At 39.0% G+C, this 20,445-nt stretch overlaps 7 protein-coding genes across 9 annotated transcripts in view; 3 read left to right on the top strand and 4 right to left on the bottom strand.

Annotated features, from left to right (window-relative positions):
• Positions 1 to 30: 30 nt before the first annotated feature.
• LOC109546211 (Hermansky-Pudlak syndrome 1 protein homolog) lies at positions 31 to 5,435 on the bottom strand. 2 transcript variants are annotated; one of them, XM_019917084.2, is made up of 10 exons: positions 5,015 to 5,435; positions 2,516 to 2,662; positions 2,173 to 2,276; positions 1,873 to 2,118; positions 1,593 to 1,810; positions 1,334 to 1,542; positions 1,046 to 1,272; positions 840 to 981; positions 597 to 787; positions 31 to 546 (listed from the first exon to the last, which is right to left on the bottom strand). In XM_019917084.2, the coding sequence occupies exons 1-10, from the start codon at positions 5,126 to 5,128 to the stop codon at positions 369 to 371; spliced, it is 1,776 nt and encodes a 591-aa protein (XP_019772643.2). In that variant the 5' UTR covers positions 5,129 to 5,435; the 3' UTR covers positions 31 to 368. The 2 variants fall into 2 exon arrangements, with proteins under 2 accessions (XP_019772643.2, XP_019772644.2); XM_019917085.2 differs by having other exon boundaries at positions 840 to 957.
• On the top strand, positions 2,825 to 4,984 carry LOC109546214 (cysteine desulfurase, mitochondrial). The gene is made up of 7 exons (XM_019917089.2): positions 2,825 to 3,503; positions 3,553 to 3,769; positions 3,824 to 4,069; positions 4,129 to 4,245; positions 4,340 to 4,486; positions 4,542 to 4,707; positions 4,757 to 4,984. The coding sequence occupies exons 1-7, from the start codon at positions 3,210 to 3,212 to the stop codon at positions 4,908 to 4,910; spliced, it is 1,341 nt and encodes a 446-aa protein (XP_019772648.1). The 5' UTR covers positions 2,825 to 3,209; the 3' UTR covers positions 4,911 to 4,984.
• On the top strand, positions 5,333 to 8,456 carry LOC109546213 (splicing factor 3A subunit 3). Its single transcript, XM_019917088.2, has 10 exons — positions 5,333 to 5,614; positions 6,327 to 6,533; positions 6,587 to 6,659; positions 6,717 to 6,808; positions 6,873 to 7,094; positions 7,154 to 7,290; positions 7,348 to 7,503; positions 7,553 to 7,736; positions 7,789 to 7,990; positions 8,047 to 8,456. Exons 1-10 carry the CDS (start codon positions 5,519 to 5,521, stop codon positions 8,178 to 8,180), a joined length of 1,503 nt encoding a protein of 500 aa, XP_019772647.1. The 5' UTR covers positions 5,333 to 5,518; the 3' UTR covers positions 8,181 to 8,456.
• Positions 8,176 to 9,243, bottom strand: LOC109546217. The gene is made up of 5 exons (XM_048668055.1): positions 9,225 to 9,243; positions 8,790 to 9,008; positions 8,620 to 8,726; positions 8,451 to 8,565; positions 8,176 to 8,393 (listed from the first exon to the last, which is right to left on the bottom strand). Coding segments are annotated over exons 1-5 (531 nt in total). The 5' UTR covers positions 9,226 to 9,243; the 3' UTR covers positions 8,176 to 8,304.
• Positions 9,244 to 9,675: 432 nt separating this feature from the next.
• LOC109546216 (protein YIPF5) lies at positions 9,676 to 10,893 on the bottom strand. Its single transcript, XM_019917091.2, has 2 exons — positions 10,416 to 10,893; positions 9,676 to 10,361 (listed from the first exon to the last, which is right to left on the bottom strand). The coding sequence occupies exons 1-2, from the start codon at positions 10,522 to 10,524 to the stop codon at positions 9,715 to 9,717; spliced, it is 756 nt and encodes a 251-aa protein (XP_019772650.2). The 5' UTR covers positions 10,525 to 10,893; the 3' UTR covers positions 9,676 to 9,714.
• Positions 10,894 to 11,206: 313 nt separating this feature from the next.
• Positions 11,207 to 17,398, top strand: LOC109546209 (centrosome-associated zinc finger protein CP190). The gene is made up of 18 exons (XM_019917081.2): positions 11,207 to 11,306; positions 12,261 to 12,561; positions 12,616 to 12,795; positions 12,850 to 13,022; positions 13,083 to 13,215; positions 13,276 to 13,441; positions 13,494 to 13,719; positions 13,775 to 13,940; positions 13,998 to 14,213; positions 14,272 to 14,412; positions 14,475 to 14,734; positions 14,793 to 14,961; positions 15,020 to 15,133; positions 15,191 to 15,366; positions 15,420 to 15,633; positions 15,690 to 16,001; positions 16,058 to 16,687; positions 16,753 to 17,398. Exons 2-18 carry the CDS (start codon positions 12,285 to 12,287, stop codon positions 16,818 to 16,820), a joined length of 3,621 nt encoding a protein of 1,206 aa, XP_019772640.1. The 5' UTR covers positions 11,207 to 11,306; positions 12,261 to 12,284; the 3' UTR covers positions 16,821 to 17,398.
• Positions 17,399 to 17,838: 440 nt separating this feature from the next.
• LOC109546206 (protein sickie) overlaps positions 17,839 to 20,445 on the bottom strand; it is a 65,749-nt gene continuing 63,142 nt past the window's right edge. For both annotated transcript variants that reach the window (XM_048668051.1, XM_048668052.1), the window contains exons 23-24: positions 19,184 to 19,395; positions 17,839 to 19,129 (exon numbers count right to left, since the gene is read on the bottom strand). In XM_048668051.1, the coding sequence (XP_048524008.1) occupies positions 18,738 to 19,129; positions 19,184 to 19,395 (604 nt within the window). In that variant the 3' untranslated portion in view covers positions 17,839 to 18,737. The remainder of the gene's footprint in view (positions 19,130 to 19,183; positions 19,396 to 20,445) is intronic.

Genomic DNA, 20,445 nt, shown 5'->3' with positions numbered 1-20,445 from the left:
CCTATTCTCCTACAGTTTTAAACAACAGAATCCTTCTCTAATATTTTTTATTAATCAGGCACGTTTTACTTTTTCTATTATGCAGAGTGTTTCACAGTTGAACTAACAAAAACCTAGGGGAGATTTTCAATGGAATTAGAAACTTTGTTCGATATTTGGGCTGAGCGAAGCTCCCTTAAGCTTTTGCTACTTCAACCCTCAAACCCGCTGCATCTTTGTTATTATGAAAAGCAAATTTAACAGCTTTGAGATCTAATTAACTATATGTTATTCCATACACTTTCATACATTTAATATCTCACTATTAGGAATGCAACAGTTGAATAGGAATGAAATTTTACCTTGTCCTCTCTAAATTCAACATGTGCTTAAATCAAATTAATCACATGAGTGGGCAAACTCTTCAGCTCCCATATAGTGGATGCCAGCTTTCTGGTTTGCTCCAACACTGAAGAAGCAGTGACTAGTCCTAAATACATTACGAAAAGCTCATAGGCTCTGACTTTCTGGGCTGGCAATTTTGGATGCATTGCAGTCTTCAGTTTCCTAAGTAAAACGCGTAAGTTTCGCAGGTATAGAAGATGGAAAAGCCTTACATGTAGTAGTCCTCGTGTAAAATTCCGGGGATTTTACTTCCCAAGTCCGGAGTTAAGGTGAATTTGAGCGAATCGCCGCTGCTGTCTTCAAACCACAAAAAATAACCGTATGTGAAAATCGTGTCTTTCCATATAATCGCAGTGTGGCCCTCTTGGAGGTGCGAATGGGCAAAAGTGACCATTGACCAAATCTTGCAAATAATACCAAATAGTTCATAAATACTCCAGTAACAGCCAATTTACTTTTTTCTGTATAAACTCCGCTTTTTCAGCTTGCATATCCAAAGACGGCGTGGTCACTTTGTGCGTGTTCCTGTCTATGTACAAAAAGTGCACTAATCCAGGAAACTCTTCCAGATACTTGTGTTTGGTTAGGGAATCTTCTGTATCTTTCAATTAAGGATAAAAGGAAAAAAGCTACTACTACTATTTGGTGCCTAAAAGGATATGATCCCAGTGAGAAGTTTTTGATGCCCTTCACTAGGAAGTACTCATTAAAATCCGCCAAATCCTGCCGAACCTTCGGGATTGCTTGCAAAACGTGCGCAGCACTGCACTTTAATATCGAATCATCAACTGCAGTCAGATTGTGGATTTCTTTCAAACTATCCAGCAGATTCATTGCTAAACTTTCGGCACGCAGCAGCGCTTCATTAGATAAGGTTTTTAAATATTCCTTAATAGTCAAGGAATTATTTAGTTTTTGCCTTCCTAGGAAACAGCTTGGTTTTATTTACCCGGTATTTTCCTTTTAGAACGTCCCATTTTTTAATCAGTTGCTTCTGGGAGCTTTCCAAGTTTTTCACCTTGCATTTTTTCAAGTAACCATTCAACTTCCTGATAGAAAGATCGACGTTTTCGTACCCCATTTGAATCGAAGCCATTTCCCTTTGAACCTGAATGAATCTTAGTCGGTGTAAGTGATGAAAAGTCTCAAAAAGCGTCGCTAAAATGTATGTACTCAAACGGTAAATCTCGGGATAAGTCCAGTATTACCTGAAACCAATGGATCCCCCATTTCGACCAAATAGACTAAGAAAACTTGTGAAAGCAGTTCCACCACATGAACCGCATGCGGTAAACATTTAGGCTCCACATCGGATCCAGATAAAAGCACTTGGAAGCTTTCCAAGTGTCCAGACTCTTCAGATACGCAGTGGGTCAGTATGATGAGAAAAAGAATGTCCGCTGGGGCTAATTCTTTTGCAGGAGTGCTAAATGAGTACAGTACATAATACAGAGTGGCTAAATCTCAGATTCAAAAATGCAAAGCTACCTGGAATAAAGGGACAGGCATTTATTGTCCACAAACAAAAGTGCGTGAATCTTCGAACACTCGGGATGAACGGATAGTTTGGCAATCGATTCTTTCAGGCTTTGCAAGCATGTTGCGCTAATATCGTTATTAATTATAAGTTGTTCCAAGCCTTCGACAAATACAGCTTGATCGCGATTTCGAAGAAGAAGCCATTGGTCGATTAGACGAGTGTACAGGGTGGATTTGCAGTTATTGGTGCGCAACCTGCGAGTTTTTAGTGCATATAACGTATGTAAAATAGGGATGGTTGTTACTCACTGATAAATTTCTGGGCCGCATAGATATCGTGCGAATGTTACAAACATATCGATTAAGTTCGCAACTTTTTCGCCGGAAATCACAATAAAAACATAATCCATGAACTAAAAAAAGTATTTTTTTAGTACCCCCTTATTCAGGAATGAAACTGATGGGTTTTTAGCGCTCATCCAAGACGTCCTACAAGCCCGAAAAAGTCAACAGTTCAGTCAAGCACAGGCCTGATTGATACGATATTTAGCGAGTTGTCAGCCTTTCAGCAGTTTCATAACAGCGCAGGATTTTTTTAATGTAACATGATTCAGCTAAGCTGAAGAAACAATGTTTTTTTTTAAATACTTACCTCACGGAATTGCAGTTTAAAATCTGTATGAAACTGTATTGTGGTATACGAATTACCAAACTGAAAATGCATAATTCGATGTGAGGACACAATGGGCGAAAACAACTGTATGAAGACATTACTGTCCAGCGTTTCTTCTAGCTGCTCCTAAAACAAACTTATTATTAATTAACATTATTATTAAGAAAATTATTTAACAAATTAACGCAAAAATTAAACAAAATTAAAGTTTTGGAGACATTTTAATTAAAGGTGATCGAGTCTCCCAATTTTTAGAAGTAAAGCAAGTCTAAGGTAAAAAAGGAAAACTAAAACTTTAGAAGGACTCAAACGACACGACCACCTAAAAAAATCTTAATATCCGTAAAACTCACAACATTTGGCAACAGACTTTTCATTTAAAGAGACACGGCCACTGCGATCGATCCGGGCAGACCTTTGATCTATTACTCATGACCGTAACCCCACATTTGCAAAAAACAGCAACTTTTGCCGAAAAAACATCCTTAACAACATGAAGGCAGGATAATATAACTAAAAACCACGAAATTATTTTACGCAGGCCACGATTTATTCCGTAAACAGGCTCGGTTGGTGGCCTTTGACAAAAGATAAAGTGAGGTTAGCATTCCAGCTAACAACAACAACAGCAAGTAACTGAAAAAGTGTTTTTATAGTGAAATATCTAATAAAAATGTATAACTTGATAAAAACGGGCACTTCAAGACTATTCCCATCTGGTTTAAACAAAATTCCGAAAGTGACAACCGCGTGGCTCCGAGAAATAACCACAGAAAACAAATTTAAAATTAAGGATGAATTTGAGGGCAGGCCACTCTACCTGGACGCCCAAGCAACGACGCCCCTTGACCCGCGAGTTTTGGATGAAATGATGCCCTATTTGACCTCGTATTACGGCAACCCGCATTCGAGAACCCATGCGTATGGTTGGGAGTCGGAGGCAGCAGTGGAAAAGGCCAGATTGCAGGTATTTCCCACAATCCAGCTAAAAAATCCAATAACCAACTGTTGTTTAGGTAGCGAATTTAATCGCGGCAGACCCAAAGGAAATTATTTTCACCTCGGGCGCAACTGAAAGCAACAATATTGCGGTTAAGGGAGTAGCAAGGTTCTACGCCGCAAAAAAGAAACACATTATTACCACTCAAACCGAACACAAGTGCGTACTGGATTCCTGCAGAGCACTGGAAGCGGAAGGCTTCAAAGTTACTTATTTACCAGTGAATACTAATGGTTAGTTCTTGAAAAAAAAACACTACTCAACCCGCTACTAATCTTTGGGGCTAGGTTTAATTTCGCTGGAAGAACTCGACAAAGCAATAACACCCGACACCTCATTGGTCTCCATAATGACGGTGAATAACGAAATAGGAGTGAAGCAACCAATTGGAGAGATTGGACGACTGTGCAGATCCAAGAAAGTGTTTTTCCACACTGATGCCGCACAAGCCGCTGGAAAAGTTCCGCTCAACGTCCAGGACATGAACATCGATTTGATGTCAATCAGTGGGCATAAAGTGTATGGGCCAAAAGGCAAGTACTACAATTAAGTTTAAAGCACCTCAATTGATGGGACTGATTTCATTTGCAAGGGATTGGGGCAATTTACGTGAGGAGGCGACCGAGAGTGAGGGTGGAGGCCATTCAAAGCGGCGGAGGACAAGAGCGTGGAATTCGCAGTGGAACTGTACCCACCCCTTTAGCAGTGGGTAAGTACGAAACTACAGGGACCCATTCCTCCACAGTATCGAATAAAACACTCTAGGTGTGTTATTAAGTACCTAATTATTGATTAAAATCCAGGTTTGGGACGAGCGTGTGAAATCTCGCAGGACGATATGGAGTATGACCACGCAAGAATCACCCGACTGAGCCAGAGGCTTATGAATGTAATTTTCTCCGAATTATCGCATGTAATTAGGAATGGAGATCCTGTACATACGTATCCAGGTAAATTTCCAAAACAGTCAATCTTTCCAACGATAACCACATTAGGTAATTTCAGGCTGTATCAACTTGTCCTTTGCCTATGTGGAAGGCGAATCGCTGCTGATGGCTTTAAAAGATGTGGCCCTGTCCAGTGGATCCGCATGCACTTCAGCATCCCTCGAACCCTCGTATGTACTAAGAGCAATTGGGACTGACGAAGATTTGGCGCATAGCTCTATACGGTAGGTTTGTGTGTTTTCCTCACCTGGTTTTCTAAAGGAATTAATGCAGGTTTGGAATCGGCCGATTTACAACCGAAGAGGAAGTCGATTATACAGCAAGGAAATGTATCGATCATGTGACGAGACTGAGGGAGATGAGTCCGCTGTGGGAAATGGTTCAAGAAGGAATCGATTTGAAATCGATCCAATGGTCCCAGCATTGAGCTGATGAGACTCTGATGGACTCGAATTGTGTGTGATTATTGGAAATTGAGTTTTAATAAAGCGATGCACAAGACTATTTAGTTTGTCAAATTCAAAAACTTACCTTTAATATCAGCCCTTGAGCAAGAGCCAAGTTTTTAATGTGCTCCTCAAAGATAGCATTATGTTTCGTGAAAATCAGGTCGTTTAGATGATTGAAAATCATCAAACAATCCATGGCGGATCACCAGACCTCCAGAGTTGCTGGGGATTCTTTTAAAACACTTCACTTCCAAAGTTGATCTTTTTTAATGTTTTGTTGTCATTATTTTGAGGTTGAAGTCTTTTAGACAGATAATTTGCAAGGCCGTTTTTATATTAACATGTAAAATAATCAAAGATTTCTACACACCGAAGAAAATCCAGAATAGTTCTATTCCAGCCTACTAGAATCTAGAATATCGTGAGATAACAAATTTCACTCTATAAATTTTGTAATCTGCTGTGTAGTTGTGTTCATCTATGATCTGTGCAGAACATAACCTCAAATGCAGATAGCAGAAGTGGTGGACAAGAGTAGTCGTTGCCATTAAAAAGGAAAATACAAATACTTTAAAGGAAGTTGATAATGGAGACTATATTAGAACAGCAGAGGCGATATCATGAAGAAAAAGAGCGTTTGGTGGACACCATGGTCAAGGAAATGCTTCAAAAGAAAAATACAGTAAGTGAGCCCTAATGGCGAGTATTAGCACACATTAGCTTCTACTATGAAATGAATTCTATTTTATTTGAAAAGGAGCTACACTGTAGCTGACTATGCTCCTATAGCATGTCTAGCAGTAGTTGTAACAATATGGAAACTAGTACTGTTAAGCGATGTGAGGTAGATTCAGAATCGGGTATTTTTCGCAAAAACTGCATAACAAGCGATAATATTTGATAGCTATTTAGAAAATAAGTTTCCAAATGTTTACGCTATGGATTGAACACTAAAAAAATTAGGTAAATTTGGAGGGTTTTTATCACATCTTGTTTAAACATCGTGGACTTTAAGAATAAAAACTGTTCACTATTTGATCGGTTTTGGATGAAATAAGTGAGCGATGAAGAACATAGATTCATTTTAACAAATTGCCGCAGACTTTTACAATAAACCGCTTACTAATGGAAAATTTCAATTATTCTTTGGATGTACTTTCAACCGCCGATGTTTTCTTCATCACTTTGAACTTGCAACAAAGCCAAATAAACGTGAAACGTACAATAAACTCGAAACTTAAGAACACATCTGTAGAAGTTCACCTCAAAAATCCATAAGTTTGATTTGCCACCTTCTTGCTAACTTTCAATGACTAATTACATCAAACCCCTTGTACTCTAACAGTTAATTTGTACTTGTACCTAATTTACTCATGATTTCTTCATTGCCTTAGTACAGAGAACAAATCAATTCGGATCACAGAATGAAGTACCTTCTAGATAGATACATGACATCAACCAACAAATTGATCGATCTGTATGAAGACAAGGATGGTCAAAGAAAAGCGGAGGTTGCTTCTCTCACTGGCCCCAATGAGTTCAACGAGTTTTACAACAGATTGAAGCAAATCAAAGATTTTTACCGGAAGCATCCTAACGAGGTAAGCCAGGACAATTGATAAACATTGCGTCGCTTTAGGTAAGAAATTTTTAGATTAGTGTACCGATGTCTGTTGAATTCGATGAGCTGACAAAAGCCAGAGAAAACCCGTCTGAGGAAATGTCCAGTAAGTCCTGAAACTGTTTAATTCCTGCAGCCAAACTTATCTATTCGACTGTTACAGATTTGGTGGAATTCACTGACGAAGAAGGATACGGCAAGTTCCTGGACTTGCACGAGTGTTATGAGAAGTACATCAACTTAAAGGGAATAGAAGTGAGTCTGGAAGCCTTTGACACTCCACTAAAGTAACTGAAACCTCTGGTTGACTTGTTTTCAGAAAGTTGACTACATATCTTACATCAGTATGTTTGAGCAACTCTACGATATTCCCAAGGAGAGAAAAACAGGAGAATACCGCAAGTACCTGCTAACGCTCATTGAATATCTTTCCTGGTTTGTTCAAAGAATTAAGCCACTTCTGGATATAGACGCTCTTCTGGACGACGAAGTGCAAAAAACCGCGCTAGAATGGGAAGCAGGCAATTGTCCTGGTTGGCCTGTAAGTAATTCAAGCTCAACTATTTTAAAACTTAACTTAAAGCCTAATTATTCCAACAGAAAGAAACTGGTTCAGCCCTAGCCAATGTCGGTGCTCATCTGGATTTATCGGCATTTTCCAGCTGGGAAGAATTAGCATCACTTGGCTTGGATCGGCTCAAATCTGCCTTGATGGCTTTGGGCCTTAAATGTGGCGGGTAGGAAACACGCGTTTGGTGCTGAGTTTTCATGTAGTTATTAATCGATTTTTGCAGAACTCTAGAGGAAAGAGCTCAGCGGCTGTTCTCTACAAAGGGGCAGAGTTCACTGGACCCCTCTCTTATGATTAAGGGAACAAAGGGCAAAGCCAATAAAGGAAAGGAGGCCCTTCGTCAGAAAGAGCTCGCTGGCTTGGAAGCCCAAATTTATAGGTAAGAACTCGGTCCCAAGTTCAGAATCAAGCTAATAAAATTATTAAAGGCTTTCGGAGTTGGTGAGTGAACAGCGAGTGGCTACTAAAGAAAACGTGCAGCGTAAACAAGCCAGAACAGATGGCGAAAGAGACGATAGCGAAAACGACGAGTCTGATAACGAAAGTCCTGATGAAGCCGATGATGATGTTCCGTATAATCCAAAGAATCTTCCACTTGGATGGGATGGAAAGGTAGATTTCCCATCACCTAACAATTCGTAACTACAACTTTTTGTCCTTGCAGCCCATTCCGTATTGGCTCTACAAGCTACACGGCTTGAACATTAGTTACAACTGTGAAATCTGCGGCAACTACGTCTATAAAGGACCAAAAGCCTTCCAGCGGCACTTTGCCGAATGGAGACATGCCCATGGAATGAGGTGTTTGGGAATACCGAATACTGCTCATTTTGCGAATGTTACTCAGATTGAGGATGCTCTAGCTCGTAAGTTAAAATAGTCAGGATGTAATTGAAATGTCTACAGGAAATTATTGTTGCAGTGTGGGAAAAGTTGAAAACTCAAAAGCAGAGCGAACGATGGCAACCGGAAACCGAAGAGGAATATGAGGATTCTCAAGGGAATGTGGTTAATAGGAAAACGTATGAGGATCTTAAGAGACAAGGTTTACTTTAAGTTTTTTAAATTTTTATTTAAATGGCGGTTATGGTTAGTTTTTGTAAAGAACATTCAAAGCTTCATCAAGCAACGGAGTGGAGTATTGGCTAAATTTTAGGAAATAAAGCTGTGAGAATATCACTTATTTTCCACATCCACCGCCGCCACATTTACTTTTTTTGGGTGGTCTGTAATTTGAGGAACTCCCTGGCCCCATGAGTGGATGATATTCTGATAATTAACAGTACATTTAATTTAAGAAAAGCATTTTGAGTATATTCTATCTACCTGGTCTGAAAGGCTTTGATTCATCCTTTCCTTTGTCATTAGAATTCCCTAGTCTGTGTCCTTTGTCTGATTGATTCAGGAGATTTTCCACTTCTTGTCTCTTGCGGGCTTCTTTCTGAAACACCACTCAGAATGAATTCTTGGATTTTACTAGAAAATGAGTGCCAACCTCTATTAGTTTTTCCCGATACTCTCTGGCATCTTTATCATATTTCTCTTGCAACTTCTGAGCCGCTGCTTGTTGTGCTGAGAGTCTTGCAGCGAACAGATCAGGGTCTGCAATAAAGTCCAAAGACGCTTTAATGCTCAGAGTTTTCTGGTGGGATTTCATTTAGTTACTTTTGTGGTACTTGGCTTCATATTCGGAAATTTCCTTTCGTTTCCTGTACTGTTCATAGCTTCCATACAATTTTCCTAAGGCTGGGCCTAGGAATTTTGTAAATAGGTAAGCGAATGCTATGGCCCCGATCAATATATGCCAAAAATATGTTTGCATCACTGCCAATGTGTAGCCAATAGTTTGGGTCAAATCGGCATATGCTTCTCGTAAGTAATCCACTAAAAACAAACGTTTTGCTTAACTTGGAAACTTGAGGTTTTATGAGATTTGTAGATGTTTTCAGGAAAAGTCCATTTAAAAGCATTTGAGTATTTTCGAATAAACTTGGATTAACAGAGCTTATAAGAGAGCATTGAGCTCAAATTCTATTCTAGAATAACTCATTGATTACTAGAATTGGGGCTTATATTTTGCAAGTTTTTCAGTTAACCTACTTTTCCGAGAAAAAGGTTCTAGAAAAATTCCACCGGTGCTGTTTGCTCCAAATTGATTTTCTGATTATTTGTACTTACTTTTATATCTATTTTAACTTCCCGGATACTCAAAACTTCTTAAATATTTTGAGTTTGTCAAGATCAAATTACAAAACAAATCCTTGAACAGCTGATTGAAATGCCACTGATACGTTGCAGCTTTGTCACGTTGCCTTTGTATTCTGAAAACGAGTGAAAATTCTGTGTTTTGACTTCATTAAGTTTAGCAATTAAGATGCGCTGTTTTTGCGAAAAAGGCCCACAATATAAAAAATGACTAGGCGAAATTAATTGTAAGTTTACGTGAAAAATAATTATAATCATTGTAGTGGTTTCAACCTAATTCCTAAAGAATCGGTGCAAGCTGGCAACATTACAATGTTTACAAAACATCTGGTTAAATAATAATGGCTTAACGGTGTTAAATATTTAATTGTATATACATTTCTATTTAAAACAACACCAATAATACGAAAACTCCATACACCAAGGCAGAGGGATACATGATTAAAGGCTGCTGTTGCTTATCGCCTGAAACTGCAACAAACAACCTGGAGGCTGAAAAGCTGGCCCAGAAGACAGCACAGCCAGCTAAAATGATGCCCACGAGTCCGCTTAGCTTGAAAAACACGCCAAGGAACGATAAAGCCACTATTGGGATCAAGCAATAGCCCAGAATTGAAGCGACTGTGCTAAAGGTAAGTGTCTTTTCAGCACTGGACATCAGGGAAAGAAGACAGTATGTTAAGATGCACGATATCATGGAAAATCCATAAATGTATCCAAAGGATTGGGACTTTCCTGCTAAGAGCAATAGCATAGCCAGGGCCAGACAGAAGAACACCGGACCAGCCAAGTCGGCGTCTTTAGTCAAATATTCGGCATCGTCTGCTAAACTATGTCCTCTGAGTGGGTTCAGAACGGCCAAAACCTTCTCCAGAATCCGGTCTGGGAATATTTCCAGTTCCTCCAACAGCGGGGGCTCTACGAACTCCTCGTCAGTGTCTCTGCTGGTGTCATAGTCATTAGGGTTGTAAAAAGTGGTTGGTTGATACTGAGCAAACTGCTGATTGACGAAATCTTCTTGGGGGTTGAATTCTACAAATAATTCAGCTGATAACTTGGGATTGATTGATTATTTTGAGCCCTTACCTAGTTGCTGGTTGGAAAATTGCTGAAAATCATGTTCGTAATAGCCTTGTTGTAAAGGTACTTCAGCCTGGTTGTTCCAGTAGAACTCTTGACCCCCAAAATCTCCCATTCTGGAATTTAATCAATTTAAAGGGATGCTTGTTGGAAGAGAACAATGTTTTGGCTACGACACGTCAGTGTCAAACAGCTGTATGTCACTGTGGATTAATTTGCTTTATTACTCTGACGTCAACGAAGCTAATTAGACCGATATTTTGGTTATGGATTTTCTTATATAAACTCAATTAAAAGCTCACATGGGATATCGACTGAATGAACTAAAAAGTATTGATTTTTTATTCATCCAAACTATCGCGCCACACACACGAGAATTTTAGTTATAAAACAGCTTATGATGGTTGCTGGGACTCTATTGGAGGTGATTGCGTCGATAAGGTAGAGCGCCCAGATGAATCAATAATTGCTTGGTACCACGCCACTGCGACCTCTGAGGGGACGCCTTAGGAATTAAATTGATTATTCGCCCGCCTCCCGCCACTACTACCGATCTCGAATCCTCCTCCGTTGCCATTCTACGTTTATTAGAAAACTTGCGACCTCCATTCGCCCGGACTGCGCACGCTGTATAAGCAGCATTTACCTCCGTTTTTTAACAATTGCTCTGTTGTTTTCTGCATTTTTTCCATATTTTCAGTATTTATAATATTATCAGCTTTCAGTCGTATACATTTTTTTACATAGAAAGTAGGGATTCTGGGCAATAGGGCGAAATTTCAAACTTAGCGCCCAAGCACAAATGCGCTGTCTGCAGGCCGAAATGCGAACCCTCAGTTCGATATGTTTGAAGCAGCTTTTATAAGATGGAGCCAACATTTTAATAATAAAGAAAAGGTCAGTAAATTTAAATTAAAAACTCCAGAAAATGAAGAAAACCAAGTGCCGTGTCATTGTTCTCAGTGCGATAGTTATGTGAGAAATTATAGGGATTGCCTTGATTCGGCCTTTTGGACATGTTTGATCTTGTTCCCCTCAGTTATGTCAACTCTTTTGTTATTATTGGATGACATTTTTGTGGAAAGTTATCCAAAGTTTTCCAGACAAATCAAATTTCTGATCGGAAAATCTGGCTGGGTTTAACGATGCAGACTCAGTGAGCATGCAACTTACCACCATAGATTGTTAGGTTAACTTACACTAGCTTTCTTGGGGGACTTTCTACTATGCCTGTTACTTCACTGTATGCTTCGGTGGCTCAAAATTGGCCCCATTTTGATGCTGGTTTTTGAGCAACTGGGGTCTTTAATGCCCTCGGCAAAAAGTCATTTCTCACTTTGGTTGTTAAACCATATAAACAATCAACTTAGTTGTTATGTTAGCTTTCATTATCTATGTTCGCCAGAGCCAGCAGTAGCAGTTTCCCTTGAGTAGAGTTCACATTTTTAGGTACTCAATTAATTTTGTTTTTACTTTACATCACACCACTTTTGACTGTTTGTTTATATACCTATTTGATAAAGCTTGTTTGTCTAGACGAATGAAACTGGTTTCTTTTACTAGAACAATAAGCGAGCTGTTGCTTGATATAGACAATGAGCTCGTAATTATCTTCAACTTAAAGTAGGACTGTGACTTATTAGTTTTTTTATTTGCCTTAGTTTCTTGGGCTGTTAGAGTATCTGAAAAACACTTTTTGCGTCAGATGCTCGATCGAAAGAGTTCGAATTAACATGCGGATATCTGCAACTTTGGCAGTATTTGTACATGATTCTTTAATTAGTGTTTCATAATAGGCGCAAAGTATCTTCCGTATGTGACCGTATAATCAAAGTCCTTCTTTTTTTCTAGATTGGATAAATACATTGAATCACCATGGTTGAGACTAGTAAGCAAGTTCGGTTGGACAACTGGGGCATTTACTTTCTTCAACGCCTCCAACTGTTTTTCTCCAAAACCGATTATTGCGACCTTACACTTCAATTCGAAGGAAATGTTCAACTCAAAGTTCACCGTTTGGTCATGAACGCTTGTACCGAATATTTCGCATTTTTGGAGCAATCGTATCCGGCCCTTGAAGAGAATACCATCATGATGCCCTCAGATCTTCAGGCGGATGTGATTGTGCCAATTGTTAACTTCATGTACACTGGTAGGTGTACGTTTAATGCAAATTGGAAGCTTTGTATTAAGTCAACGTTTCTAGGAATGTTGGAGTTTCATCCCAGCATTTATAAGAAACTGTACAGAGCGGCGGAAATAATGAACATGGTAGTTCTAATTAAACTGCTAGAAGCTCAGCTGATGCCAGGGTGCAAATTGCCTAATAAAATGAAGAAAGATCGGGATCGAGAACCGTTGGACGCAGTAAGGGAACCCAAAGAATGTAAGATGGGGAGTCTAATAGAGACACAATGAATGTTCAGGTTGTGGATTTTAGTTAAGAAGCAGCCCAAGCCATCGCCCCCATTAGTGAACGAATCGACATCGCCTGTACCTTTTAAGAAAGTGCCATGGAAGAGGAAAACTTCTTCTCTGCAGTCCCATCCTGCTTCGGCTACCTACAGTAATACCAGATGGAATTCGGACCCGGTTGAAAGAGACAGTGCATCGGTAACATTTGAAGTTCCCGTACGCTTAAAGCCAACCCCTACATAAAATCCTCTTTAATAGATGGCCGACAATACCCCAAAACCCACGCGGTTTGAATGGCCGGACGATTTGCCTCCCATGGCAGTGTATTCCAGCTTCGATGTAAGCTTAACCAGCAAACCATTATGGACCGAGCAAGATAATCACAAATCAGGTACGAGTGGAGCAGTCTCAAAAGTTCTTTTAACCGAGTGTATTTTTCTATCGGTAAAAGATCACAAGGTGCAGCAGTATTCCAGAAAACGCACTAGCCACAGCAATGATGAAGATGTTGATGACCCATATATGGACAAGGACGTGAATATTTCACAATTGGATGATTCCCGTGATGGGTCCATGAAAAGAAAGGCTGATATAAAAGCTTCACCTTCACCTAAACGGTACTGCTTGGTATTGGTTATCATAAACACTTCTCTAATTGCTGATTTATAGAGTGAAAATATCTAATCAAGACGATGAAACTATTATCAGCATAACAACTAGCAACCCTAGTGAGGTGGATCATACCAAAATCGTATCAGAGATTTTGAAGAAGTACCCGGATTTGGTGAAAAAGAAAAAGAATATCAAGCTCAGAATCTCTCAGTCCAAGCCGGAGCAGCCTTCACAAATCAAGGTCCAAGTGGGGAGAGAAAAATCAGTTTCAAAACCTGTTGAGGTATGCCTTTAACTATCTTGTTTTCAATAAGTTTGACTGGGTGAATTTTTAATAGGGTTCTGCATCAACAGAAAAGGCTCTAGTCAAAGAAACGAAAAGAGAGTCTGCAGTTTCAAAAGAATCTTCATCTAAAGACATTTTGTCGAGTAGAAAAAAACCCAAAAGTGTAATGTTTAAAGCTGACAGTGAAGAAGGTCCATGGACCTGCTTGGAATGTCGCGGTAGGATTTTAAAGCTGAGTGATAAAATGCATTTATTCAGAAATTCGGGATTTTTAGGCGAGGAACGAGAAGGTTCAAAGTTTGTTCTCTATTATCTTTTCCGCAAACATATGACCGATCAGCATCAGATCGAATTTGATTCATCATTTTGTAAATATTGCGGCAAAGTTTGTTCAAAGGAAAAGCTGATGATTTACCATCTATACACGAAACATGGATTGAAACTACCAAAAGATGTAACCTTCCCAAATTGCCACACTTGCCCGTTCATAGGTGCGATTCTCCCTACGCAATCTACGCTTCAGTGTACAATAATTGTCATTATTTCTAGCGGTAACAAATGAACAACTAGCTACCCATTTAAACACCCATGGGGACGAAGACGTGCAATGCTTGAACTGCCAGCTGGGATTCAAGTCTAAAAAGGACCTCCAAGGGCATCAGCAGATGACCGGCCATTTGAATAAAGCTTGTGAGTCTACATTTGCCGTAATTAAATGTAAATTGCTCGGGTCATTGTTTCCTTTCCTTTAGCTACTATTCTGCAATGCGCCTACTGCAAGAAGAAACTGCAATCGCCAGTAACGTTGTTCACTCACGTTCGCGTTCAGCACATGAAAGACGCCCGCAGAGATGGAATAGTCAGTCTGGATGAAATTATGGATATTCAAAACGACGACAATGACGATGAGATTCAAGCGAACGAAGGTGAAGCGCTTGAACAAATTCATGACCATCCTGCTGTTGAAAAGGTCGAGGAGAAAGTTCAGCACAAGTCGTTTTTAAAAGAAAGGGTAATCTGGTTTGCCTCAGTCGGTCAAGGTATCCAGTAAACTCATTGTTGTGTTGCAGATCAAGTTGATATCCAACGTGAAAGTGGAGCGTCTGGATGAAAGTTCTGCAGGAAAGTTGGGTTCCAATGCGCGCATTAGAGAGGCAAAGTCCAATGCGGAACCCGTTGCTGTAACTGCGGCTGCTGCTACTCTTAGTAATTTAGGAGGAAGCTTAGCGACCAATTTAGGTGAGATTTAATTAAGGGTTTTAAATGTTGACTAACGTGTTTCTGCATTATTTTACAGGGTTGGTGGACATTGTAGTTCTCGATGATAACCAGCAGTATATTCTGCAGCAGCCCCAAGGGCAATCAGGCGATACAGAATTTATTTTGCCCCCAGAATTGACTGGAAGCGAAGGTTAGCTGAACTTTCCTAGTTTTGTAACAGCAAATATCAATAAACTATGTACTTCAGGTATACTACAAGCAGCTGCCGCTACTGGAGAACTCAATTCAACTGATGAATTAGTGATGGTTTTAACTGACGATTATCAAGACGAGCAAAGTCAGGACCAGTCAGATAATTCAAATATTGTGGTTCTATACAGTCATCCAGTAGATGGACAACAGGGGCAATTCATCACGTCACAAGTAAGTTATGGATATGCGACAAGTTTATTTGGAAAACTAATTATTTCTTTTAGGGAAACTTGCTGGTTAATTCCGAGGGAATGCTGGAAATAAGAAATGGGGCTGCAATAACAACAACCGCAGGCCAACTGCTGGTAAATAATGGCAGCACTACTACAACTCAAGCAGCAGAGTCGCCAATTGAATCCATAGATCTGATACGAAGAGAAATTGAGGCTTCAGAGGATATTCAACGTGAAGATATTAAAAATGTTTTAAGTGAAAAAGGTACTTAACGGGTCTGCGCACAACGTTTTCCTGTTGCTTATCTTGCAATCATTCAGTTGTAGAGCCAGAGATTGAGAAAAAAGAAACAGAAGAATCTACACCCATAGTTGAAATAAGCAATCATCAAACAGATAACAATTTCGTTTCTAATTACGTGCAAGAAGAAAAAAATGCAGACACTACATTAGATATGACTGATTCTTCCACCCAGGATGAAGCTATACCAATGGAAATGAATGATCTTCAGCTTTCGAGTGAAACAGGCACGGATGGGCAAATCATGTCGCAGGATGAGCCGCAAATTCCTATTCAAGACCCTGAAAATGTGGAGGGTAGCATGAGTACACCCGTGCCAGCATCAAGCCAAGGTAAACTATTATTATTTGGGGTCAGAAAAATTTTAATTCAATTTTCGCATTTATAGTAGCTGAAGAGGCCAGTACATGTTTGGTAAATCAACCGATACTAAAACCTGAAAGCTTAAACTTAGAAGGTGAACTTTTGATGAATGCTCCACAAAACTTCCAGTCATCGATTCATGAAATTAGTGAAAATGTTGAGCCGATGGAAGTTGATACCGAGCAAATGCCTAACGAAACTTTATGTAATACCAAAGATGAAGCTGGCGTTGATGAAATCGATAACACATTGTCCAATACTGTAGATGCTCCCAACGAAAATTCCCAAGAATATTTAAAAGTTAATGACGCTGAACCTTTAAAGGAAGAAAGCGTGCAAAAGCTCAAGAATAATGAAGAAGCTAATTTCGAACAGAGTATCTGTGCAGCCGGTGCAGATATCTGTGAGGAAAATGAAAACCCTGTTTCAAGTGAGAATCATGAGCACGGTGAGCCAGTGGGGGAAAATAACCCTAATGACTCGAACGATAATTTGCAAGACAGCTACGGTGCTTTTACGGAAGAGACTCAACGGAGTTCAACTGAAACGTCGCAAAAAGACTTGAATAAGGAAATTTTGGAAGACTGGGACGATACTGATAGTCAACAGAGCCAAACTCAAGAACAACAGGCGCAAGATGCTGCTCTAATTAACGGTAAGGTGGTAAAGGTTTCAAGTTGGTATTCAAAGCGTCTTAATTTATCTTTATTGCTTTTTTAGTTTCTGAAAACGTAAGTGAACTAATGGATGATTGGGAAGAAGAAGATGAAGATCAAACCAAAGGCTAATGCAACGTCTTTGATGTTAATAGCTCTTTATAGCTGATTAATATGTTGCCTTGATTTGATTTGAGGCAGTTTTATTGAAAACTGAAGGAAACCCATTTTATTATTCTGTTTTTGTATATACAAATGATGGCTTCTTATTTTGATTATGCCATTATCAAGGACTTTATATGGGAAAAGGGTCGTTTACGTATATAGCAAATCATTGCTATGGTTTTTGAAAAAAATGACGTTAGTTTTGGGTAACTCAAATTGCCGCATCAACAATAGACGAATAATTAATAAGCGCATTATTTTTTCCTTCTAATCGGCTGTATATAAACATTTATAGGCCTTATAGAATAGATTAAATATTACATGTGGAATGGATTTAACTTTAGTAGTAGTACATACTTTTTCAGTGTACGGAGATGACGATACATACTTTTGATTCGGAAATAATGTTTATTAGTTTGAAAGTTCTTGTCTGAAAAATTATTATATTTTCATATACACTTACTATCCACCGCTAGAGTGTATTCTTCATTGATGTGGGGACTGTCCAATCACCTCCAAGGGTACAATAGATAGAATTTATTTAATTTTTTGTTTTTATTAAAATGTTTTATTGCCTGCAGACGGATTTTTCGGGTTTAGTCAATTGAAAATTACAGCAGTTGGTCAGCAGAATATAATTGATTGAAATAAAACGTAACAGCGATGAAGATAAATAATTTATTGGCGGTTTTTATATTACAATTTGTATAAAATTATACATACTATACGGTAAATATAAATGTTATAAACAAACATCATTTCATCTAAGCGCATTATTATAAATTAATTATTTACAAGTTAGATAGTAGTTGGTTCTGACCAGAAATACTCGTGAAACACAGACAAAACGAATCAACGAACGAATAAAAATAATGGTTGCTTAGGCAGGCTGTACCAAACTAATGGGTTTTGATAACGACCTGTATAAATGTTTAGGCTTTGTATAACAAGGCCCCCTATAAAAGCGTAACATTTAAAACACCGGTCCTTGGTATATGTATATTCAAAAATTGCACGAAAACTGCGTATAAAAAGCTGTTCTATTCACAATACTTAATATGTATATTTCTCAAAATATAGCACTTTTATAGTTTTTTGTTTCGCCTATATTAAGCTGGAAACAGGCGAAGTAAAAAACTGCGACTGTAAAAATTTTCTGTATAGTCGTAGTGTTTTTTTAACAGTGGAGTTTTGTCATGGTGTTTAAAATGTGTCTACGTTTTGCGTTTGCATATCGAATGAGTGAACTTAGTGAAAGTAGAGGTCTCTCCTAAAATATAGTGCTTCATTCAAAATAATGCAGGTTTTGATGGGCATATTTTTCGAGAGAAATCTAAAATCCAAAGTCATTATGGTTTCAAGCTTAGACTAGTTTTGTACAGATCAGTTAAGGAAAAGAGCAAGTGAATTTGCAATAGTGCGCCTTGACTTGACTAAACTGTACAAAATGAAAGCAGATCCCAGATCTATCGTCAGTTGTTGGGATTTTTATTTGAAAAGGTCGATAAAAAGAAGCATTGTAGAAGAAGAAAATAGAATAATTGTCTTGGCGCAAAAACATATTTCGTAACTTGCTCAAAAGGTGTATTGCTCACGTCAACACGCCCTACACTTTTGTTTCGTTTAACTCAAAGTTTGAATTTATATCCAATAAACACCCGAGTTTCCTTGCCTGGGCAGTAAGAATAAATCGAAAAAAAGATTATTAAGGTATTTTCAAGGCGATAGATCAAGGAGCTACTGGCTTTTGAATCAAACTGCGTTGGTATTTAGTGGGTAGATAATTCAAAAGGCTTTTTATATCCTTGAATGCATAAAAAACCTGTGAATTATTTAGGAACAAAATTGCCAAACACGCACATACTTCTTAGCCTTTTCAACTTATTATGAAACGCTTTCCGTGCCCGCATTCGAACTGTGCGTTACGTTCGAGTCCAAACTATTGCAATCCGAATCGTTCGAATGGGGGCTGGAATAGTTGGCAGCCTCTTGCAGCCTCATCAGCATGTTCAGCAGCGGATCGCCGTCGCTTTCAGCTTGAGCATTAGCGTTTGATTCCAGGCCCACATCTTTCGCAGAAATGGTGGTCAGGCCTTGAGGAGGAGCCCCCGGCCAAGGATAAGTGTCCAGAATAAATTGGGCTGGATCGTTCCAGGACGCACGTCGCCCATACAGTTGCAACCCTTCGCGGGCCGCCTCACGCAAGTATGGCGCAAGCGAGTAGTTCCAAACGTCTGCAAACCATGCTCGTGCGGCATCCAACTCCAGCGGACAACCTGTGAAAGGGCACAGTTAGCGAAAAGTGCCAACAAAATTGCGAAAGTTTGTACTTAAGAAGAGCCGGGGGCCGATGGCCACGTCTCCGCTACTGTGCGTCTCTAAGAAGGCGTTCAGGTGCTGCCAAACTCTGGGCAACCATCCCAGAATGGCTGCTAGTTCTGGCTGAGGGCCTTGCTCTAGTTCCAGCGCGGCCAAGCGTCTTCTGAGCACTCGCCCTAAGAGGCCTCGAGCTGGTTCCATGTGTGGGGCCACTAAGACCCATCTGGAAGGAATGATATGCATCAAAATAGGTTCCAACTACCAGAAGATTTTCCCCACTATTTGAAGAGTGCAGGGGCAGGGTGACCCAAATTGGAGCGTTTAAATGGAAACTCCTATTTCTATACCAGATAGACAAATGTGAGGTCGGTGTGTGATAGGCCTGGACAGCTCAGTGCATTCTTAGGAGTTGGCGCAGTGCTACGCAAGTGGCTTGGTGCGCCAACCCAACGCACCGGCGGAGTAACTCAGTTCTGTTGCTGGGAAAATGTTGATGACTTTATTCACTTGTTTTTGGATTTATTTTATGGACCATTTATTAATAATATTTTTGAAATTTCTTCTAAATTTCTGAATTTTCCAGTTCTAGTCAAGTTAATCTTTCTTCTAAATGCTAAATTTTCTAAAGTTTCACTTAAAAGCTGACTTAAGGTATTTCTTGTGAAAAATTATGAAATTAATTTCGAATTCTTGGTAGCTTTGTGAAACGTGTTGAAATCCCTTTCCAGCGTCGAATTTGGATCAAAAATAAATAATTTTCTAATAAAAAACGAACAGAATGACACGATCGCAACACACACGAAATCTCGTCACCCCAATTGCTCTGAAGGCTGTAGAGTTAAAAAAAGTGGTTTTTTAAGTTTGACTGAATTTTTTTTGCTGTACTTTCTACTCAAAAACGCTCTATTTTGTAGAGTTTCACTTTAAAATACTGACCATCTGGGGGACTTCTACGCGCAAAAATACAAGAGAAATTTATAGCTTTTTAAAAATTGTACAAAAATTTTTTTCAGCGTCTTAAATTATTATTAACTTAAATTTTATTATTATTATTAGCGTTATTAACTTAAATAAATTCCTCCCGTTTTTCCTCGAAAACCATTAGGGTTTTCTCCAAAACTGATCACAAAACTAAAAGTTTTTATAAACTTCTTTTTGGGTATTTTGCCTCAAAAATTTTTACTGTATTATCCTACTATTGTTACACAATTTATTAACATACTCTTTTTTAGGTTCATTTAGGTTCTTTTGATAACGATAGCAGAAAATAGCT

Source organism: Dendroctonus ponderosae, unplaced genomic scaffold (genome assembly GCF_020466585.1).
Source record: "Dendroctonus ponderosae isolate FM_Combo_2020 unplaced genomic scaffold, Dpon_F_20191213v2 Dpon_F_20191213_7, whole genome shotgun sequence".
In the NCBI taxonomy this organism is placed as follows: Eukaryota; Metazoa; Arthropoda; class Insecta; order Coleoptera; family Curculionidae; genus Dendroctonus; species Dendroctonus ponderosae.
This window is presented reverse-complemented; position numbering and strand designations above follow the sequence as displayed.